At 31.5% G+C, this 8386-nt stretch overlaps 1 protein-coding gene across 1 annotated transcript; it reads right to left on the bottom strand.

The window, feature by feature from the left end:
* Positions 1-1349: 1349 nt before the first annotated feature.
* LOC106347677 (probable polygalacturonase) lies at positions 1350-4243 on the bottom strand. The gene is made up of 6 exons (XM_013787267.3): positions 4006-4243; positions 3454-3765; positions 3039-3159; positions 2764-2938; positions 2604-2674; positions 1350-2219 (listed from the first exon to the last, which is right to left on the bottom strand). Exons 1-6 carry the CDS (start codon positions 4009-4011, stop codon positions 1570-1572), a joined length of 1335 nt encoding a protein of 444 aa, XP_013642721.1. The 5' UTR covers positions 4012-4243; the 3' UTR covers positions 1350-1569.
* Between the last annotated feature and the right edge of the window lie 4143 nt (positions 4244-8386).

The following is an 8386-nucleotide window of genomic DNA, read 5'->3' as shown; positions in this document are numbered from 1 at the left end:
AATTATTATTATTGTCACCGTAAGTGATCTTTATATGTGTTTTGTCAAAAACAAATCAAGATCCTTCGTCATCTTATTACATTTTTTTGTTTTTACTATGTAATATTTTTCTACTTCAATTTTTAATTAAAATGTTATTATGGAATATATCATTAAGAAATAATGAATTAAAAAAATTATTAAACATCAGATAAGTTTAATAAAATATTAAATTAGTACATAAATTTCTTTATAAAGTTGTCATTGATTCAACTGGTCTTATTTAACTTTCAATTTTTTTGTCTTTCCAATTCTTAATTCGGGTTGGGTTCGGTTTAAATTTATAGGTATGGGTATTTTTTTCTACCCCTAAATACAAAGTTGATAACAATTCACGTATGCACAATGATTATAAAAATACAAATATTAATTGTAACTTATGTGTAAAAACGAGTTCTATAAAATAAGTCTCACACAACATATGCAAACACAATCCCAAAAGTACAATAAAATTATTTCTTATTTTTATTTTTTTTTAGTAAATTAAAACATCAAACAAAACTCGTTGCAACGCACGGACGGATATCTAGTTGTATAAATAAAGTCATATAAAAGTCCATATATTTATCTCTGCATATTAGCTATATTTTCATAAAAACTCAAATAAAAGAGAAAAAGAATAATTGAATTTTTTTAAATAAGTTTTAATAAAACAAAAATTATTCAACATGCTTACGAGCTTATAATTATTTTCTGATATTGAATTTTAATAATTTCAAAATTGTAGTCATCAAAAACAATAAAAAAACTACAAATTTGTCTAATAATTTATATAGCATAGACATAAAATATATATACTCAAATACAAAATATAAAATAATCTAAATTAAATTAATATATATGGAAAAAATATTCGGTATAGTCCTGGGAAAATCTTTAGTATATGTGAATTAATGATGTAGGGTGGCAAAGTATAAAACTGCAAATTATCTATATAGTATTTTTAATAATTTATAATACCATTATAAATAATTGTTTAAAAGAATTTTTTAACTAAAATCACAATATTTTTTTATATCACTAAAATCATCTAAAACTTATTATAATCAATCAGAATTCTAAATATTAGATTAATACAGCCTCGAACAGAATTCTGAAAGGACACAAAAGAAACTGATGATGAAAGATCTTCTCTTAAGGCCATATGAAGAATATCCACTGAACAAAACTCTTTTAGGTTACACATGAATAAACAAATGAAATTCATTAAAATTCAAATTACTCCAAATTCAAAATATTAGATTGAATACATCCCTCAAACAACCTCTTGGCCTAAAAAAAAATAATCTTTGTGTAAGAACACAAGAAAGTGATGACTGAAATATTTTTTTAAGCCATATGAAGAATATCCGCTGAACAAAACTTTTTTTCGGTTACATATGAATGAACAAATGAACCTGTACAAGATATATGAATCTCACAATCTGCAAATAACATCAACAATGGGGTTTATTTTAGGAAAAAAGAATCTGACCTTTCTGCTAACTTCAACAAAACAAATATGAATCATGGAGACATGAGTTTTGGTTCTCATAAGGCCACAGCTCTGCCGTATGAACTTTCAAAACTCTTCAGCTCAAAGCACGGTTCAGGAACCACTGATTCTGAAGAACCCTCCACATACGAGCATCGCCAAGAATCATCATCATCAGGAGAATCCGAGCTCATTGACAGAGAGATATTCGATAGCAAAACCGAGGTGAAAGGAGACTCTTTAGTTCCAAAAAACTCTCCTGCTATACTTATGTTCTCTCCAACAATGTCATGTAACATGATGTGACTCACTAGCGGGTAAGCATTTGCATCGAAACCAGAGTCCGGGTGAGTTCCAAAGCTACCATTTGCTAGAAACGCAGTACCAACGTTGACCATGTTGATGTTTGAAACATCAATCTCTTTCATGTAACCTCCTCTTCCTTTTGTTGTTCTAAAGGCAACTCCGGATACCGAGTTGCGTATGTGAGCATCTCGGACCATGACGTCAGATATGCCACCAGACATTTCACTTCCAAAGGAAATGGAGGAACCAGAAGCTGCTTGGAGGTAAACGTTTTGTATCTGGACATTTGCAGTAGGTCTTGCATAGGATATACCGTATTCGTCCCAACCACTTTTTAGGGAGATGGCATCATAGCCCATGTTGATGCTAGAATCTTGGATGCACACATTATCAGAAGAATCTGAAAGAAGCAAAAGAGAAGGTTTCATTTGGAAAAGCAAACTCAAACAAGTGAAGCCATATCATTTTCACTAGGCAGAAATCTTGTGAACAGAATGCCAATTAACATCGGAAAAAGCAAAGAAACTTAAGAGAGCAAAATATAATTGAGTCAAATATCCGTTTAGAGTTTGTATATTGAATAATTTACAATCTCTTAGATCTATTTTATATTAGACTTAAAACCCGATATTCTTTTTCCCTTTAGAAACATTATCTCATTGAATTTTTTTTTCCTAATCCTAAAATGTAAACTAATGTGGTATTTTATTGGTATGTGGCCTTTTACCGGTGCACAGAGATTTAAGTCACTTCAAGAATCAACAAAAAACACAAAACAACTAACCGGGGACAATGCCGATGGTATAAGGAGATTCTGGAGAAGTAGTAGCTGTTACTTTATTTATGTACACATGGCTGCACAATATGAGTGACCAGAGTCAAGATTCTACTAAACCAAAAGGAGCTATATTGATAAGAACGGGAGTTTCAGACACTATTTTTACCTACAATAAACCGAGTGGATAGTATAAGCAGGAGCATTCAAGAACGTAAGATTTGAGACAATGACATTTTCAGAAGAGACAAACTCGACGAGATGCGGTCTACTGTGCTTCAAAGAATGAGAATTAAACCGATCCCACCAAAGCAGGCCTTGCCCATCTATAGTACCGTTATCACCTAAAAAACCGAGAAAACATGGAAATGTAACGGTGAGTTTTTTTTTATTTAGCATTAACAAACAAACAAAATGAAGTGAAAGGTTCAAATCATGTGTAACCTGTCACTACTACATCATGCAGCATATAGCCGTTTATTAAACTCATGTATCTCCTCCCAGGTAGATCAATGCCTCGTCCATATGATGGTAACGGATCCACAACTTGCCAATGCAATGGATCCTTTATACAGAGAGACAAAATGAAAAACACAAATTCATAAATGTTCTTATTAATTAGGCGGGCGTCTAGACCGATTTTTTAAGCGCATTGACCGATTTCTAGAAAAATTGTTTCGTTTAGGTCTGATTTGCCGACCCAATAGAAACAGACTTTGATTCAAACCATCAGAAAAAAGACATGAATCTTTGCATCTAATCAAGAACCTCTATGAAACAGTGAAGCCAAACAAACTCTGGTCTTACTCTTTAGAATGATCAAAGCTTTAGACTAAGAGAGGAGGAGAAGGAGGCAAACCTGGGAGGCGAGAATGACGGCGTCTTTTTCAAGAAAGAGAGTGAGATGACTGGTGAGATTGAAACTTCCGGTGAGCCACCGTCCAGGAGGAACATAAAGCTGAGCACCACCTTTATCAGCAAAAGACTTTAGATAGAAGACAGCGTTCTGAAACGCAATTGTGTTCAACGTTTTCCCATCTCCCACAGCACCAAACTCCAGAATCGAGACACTGTGTGGTCTCGTGTTGGGTCTCCGACCAAGATCGCATACGTTTCCGGCGCCGTGACTCTGAATCAGACAGCTCAATGCCAGCAGCAAAACTAATGCCACCTGCCAAAAAACATACAAAAAGAAATCATATCAGAATACTCTGATTCCAAAGTTCAGATCCAAGAAAGTAAATATTTTTCCAACGGATCCATCGAAATGACGGAGACCCAGAAACCGAGAAACCAAAACGATTGATGGGTTTGACTTATAAGCTTCAACTAGAATTCAATCTTGGACAAGACAGGGGAAGAAGGACAAGAGACTTAAGAAACAAAAAACATAATAAGAACACGTACTTACTGGCATCTTTATTTGTAACGAAACAGAAAGCTGTCTGAAAACGGAACTGAAAGAAAAGCTGTCCGAAAAGAGAAGAACTTTTCGCGCCAAGTGCAACCTGATATTGAGAAAAAAAGCAGAAGAAGAGAGAAAGGAGAAGAGTTATTGACCACAGAGGAGAAGTTTTTCTTTTTGTTTTGATTGGAAGAAGAGTATAAATGATAGTGGACAAAGACTGAGTTATTATATTTTTTTAATAGAATAAAATAATTTTCTACCAAGAATAAATAAGCAAAATAAGGTAGGGAAAGATTTAACGCCAAAATGACAGCCTTTTTTATGCGAATAAACATTATTGGGGGATAGAATAATAATAATAAAATAATAGAATTGAGTAATTTTTAATGAACTCAATTTTAATTAGCATTAATTCCCACTAATTTGCAGTCAATACATGTTAGTGTGTGTACTAGCAGGTTTAAGAATAATCGTAACGTATTATCACCGACGGCTCTTCGTAACACACCGGGGAGATCGAGAGCCGAGAGGGAGAGAACGACATTTTGTTCTTCTCTTCTTACAAAAAAAGATATAGAAGAAAAAAATGAGACAAAACTGGTTGTCTGAATTCTGAAAATGATATTTTTGTTATAAATTAAGCATTGAAATGATCATCCACTTCTTTACCAAACTCAAGCACTATGATCATCCACTCCTTTACCAACTCAAGCACTATGATCATCTACTCATCAAGCATTATGATCACCCACTCATTTACCAAATTAAGCACTATCTTTGTTATTTTATGTATTGTTGTTCACTATAAATACCATCACTCATCTCACTCTTTTGTACACCATAAACAAGAACAAGAGTTTATAATCAAAGAACCATTACATCTTCTTCTTCTTACTTATAATAAACTCTCTCACTTATAGTAGTGTTATTTGCTTCATACGGGTATTAAATTCTACTCTTATTTAAATTTCACGATACTATAAATTATAAGTTATTTCATAACACGTTATCAGCACGATCACTCTGCGATTCAGTAAAATTTATTTGTATAATTTATACCATGTTATAATGGTCGGTATACCGCCTCTACTATTATTTATATCATGTTATAATGGCCGGAATACCGCCTATATTATTTACTAGTAATTTAATTTATTTATTGGTCGGCCGAGCCGCCTTATATCCTGTTTATTATTTATTGGTCGGCCGAGCCGCCTTATATCCTGTTTATTATTTATTGGTCGGCTGAGCCGCCTTATATTCTGTTTATTATTAATTGGTCGGCCGAGCCGCCGTATAATTTATTTGATATTATGCATTGATCGGCTGAGCCGTCGCATGATTTATTGTCATATAACATAAATATTTCATTGTCATAATTTTTCACTTTTATGAAATTTTATAGATTTGATTGACCGTTTAATACGATATTTTCGGACTAATTTTTGGTGCACTCGATTTAACCCCAACGGTCACAAAGAATTTTTTTCAAAAATTTCCCCTTTCTCCAACGGTCATGAACAGTAATTTTCATCTATAAATACAACTCATTTTCACTTCATTTCATCATCCAAAACATTTCATCTTCTCTCAAAAATTTCAAAATCGCTCTCCTCCGATTTTTCAAGAAAGATGATTCGCGCACTTTTGTTTTTATGTGCCATTTTTATTTGTGTTTCTATTTATGGTTTATTCGATGGAGAATTTACTCCGAGTGAATTTAAGATGATTATCGGTTTAATTTTCTTTACATCGCTTCTCCTTGTAATTGCTTGTATGATTAATGTAAACGGTTTTTAAATTATGAAGTTCATAATAAATGGTTCATTTTAAAATTGCGAAATTCTAAATATATATATATATATAGTCATTTTAGACGATGATATATATATATATATCAACGCTTGTCTATATGTAAGAATAATAGTTATTTGATGAATTAAATTTTGCTTATTATACTTTAATATGCTTCATGGTTTAATGGTATTAAGGAAACATACTTTATGATTCATGGTCTACATCATAAAAGAAATTATTTGTAATCGGTTAGTTTTGTGGTCGATTAGTCTTTGGTCTAATATCATAAAAGAATTTGGATTATATGTTGATATTTACTAATGTAATGGCCATATTTATATGAGCAAAATTTAAAGTTTTCAGGATTGTGTATTCTCTCGGAAAGATATGTACAAGTTATCAGCCAATTCAGAAACGTGAACAGCTGAAACTTTCATCGCCGATATACTTCTGTTTATAAGATAAGTATTTTTATGCTTTATATACAAGTTTAACAAACTTGATTAGATAAATCAATTTGCATGAAGTTGGCATTGATATAAATTTGTTCATTAAAATTGATTGATAGGTTAAACTTTGTTAAAAAGCATGAGAGTAATAATATAGTCTATATAATAATTACTATGAAAGTTTTATTTATTTTCTGATATAATAAGACACCTTTGTTAATACATATTTATATATATTTGAAATATTTTGATTTTATTACCATTTATATTGAGGATTTTAAGTTTAAAGCTTGACTCTAAAAGATCCATAAGTTTTGGAAGATAATATATATAAAAAATGTATTATCACCTGAAGTGATTACCTAAAGCTCATTTTGTATTTTGCATTTAAAGATTACAAGACCTGAAGTCGGTAAATAAAGCCAACTATGTTGGATGTTAAGTTTAAAAGTAAAATTTCTTCAAGAAATTGTTTTATGATGCATATATATTGAAAAAATATCTATTGATAAATCACGTCTAGTTGATTATGATTCATTCTCCTGAAGAGAATATGACATTTAAAAACTCATAAATTGTGGTTTTAAACGTGAGCATAAATGAGGTCAAGGTCCAAAGAGTTTCTTTATAGAACTCATACTCTCACTTAAAGTTGAGAAAATAAACATGGTAATAAAGAAAAGAAATTATGACTTCATCTGAAGATGAAAGAAAATTTATTGTGTGTATAATACAAGGTAGTAAAACTTATAGAATGCTTAAAAAGAGGATATATATGATGCTCCAGAAGTATACATAGTATTACTGCACATAAAAATTTAATTTAAAGTTCTTAAGAGTGCAATTTAAAGTTCTTAAGGTATTGTATTTTTATAAGTATCAAAAGTTAAAAGGATCTACGAAAAATACATAACCCATGTAGGATATGTTGTTGATTAAGAAAATGAGATACATTCGAGATTGATAAACCTGTAGTATTATACTCTCGAGGGGAAGAGTTAAAGAATCTCACTTTTTATGATAAGTCAAACATCCAGAAGATTATATTTACACTAAAACTAAGATTAATGAATTTTTCTCAAAGTAAATCCGTAAGATTTTGAGACACTTATGTTGAGACAATAAGCAAACGAAATGATATATACATTTTAATCAGAAATAATTCTCAAAGCAGTATAAGTATTTTAGAGAAAATATCTACAGCCTCTTATATATTGTACTACACAAAGATTAGTATAATGAAGATAAATGTATAGTAAACTAGAAGTTTACATTTGGCATGAATCAGTTAGACCATTTTGGTTCATTAATAATGCGAATATATACTTAAAGGTCATATGCATAGTCATATAAGAACCAGAAGATTCTTCCGAATGATTTGACATATGTTGCTTACCCATAAGATAAAAGGGTAATATGGTTTTCACCAGCCAAAATAAGATATTGGCATAAATAACGAAGATGTTAGTGGACTGATCACCCACTATGCATTTTTATAATATTGGTGAATTCACTTCTTAAAGTCTTTAACGACTATAGCACATTCACTGAGATAAGTGCTAAACATTTTGAGCAACATTGGATCGCATCAAGCCAATAAATATTCACTAGTTCTCCCCATCATTGGTATAGAATCAGAAACCAATCATTTTCATCTAAGAATGTTGGATGTTGCTCCGCCACAGAGCTTCAAATGAAGATGTGTTTTCAAATGAGGTTGGAAATATATGTTGGATATAAATCTCTATTGACACTTAAGAATCCAGAGCCATCCCCGAAAACTATAAGTAAGGCTATACATGAATTCTAAAAGTGAGTTAGTACTTCCAACATAAGGGGGAGAAAATAAACAGCTGGAAAAGAAAATAAGTTGAAATGAATTATCATTGATCCTCGGGCTAAACACAATGTGAAATAGAAGTCCAAAAGATAATTCATTTCAAAACTTACTAAAGCAGTTGCCAGACACGACCCATATAAATATAGTGATCAAGTCACATATACCAGCTGTAAATGCTCCAATAAGAATAAATGTTCTACAAGAACAATATCAAACTGCTAGTCACGCCTGCAGCGTGGTAGACAGATTGGTTCCCAAGATAAATCCTCGTAAATGAAAAGGAGCATATATTGATAAT

Source organism: Brassica napus, chromosome C2 (assembly GCF_020379485.1).
Source record: "Brassica napus cultivar Da-Ae chromosome C2, Da-Ae, whole genome shotgun sequence".
NCBI lineage: Eukaryota > Viridiplantae > Streptophyta > Magnoliopsida > Brassicales > Brassicaceae > Brassica > Brassica napus.
Note: the sequence above shows the minus strand (reverse complement) of the source record. Positions and strands in the feature narration are given on the sequence as shown.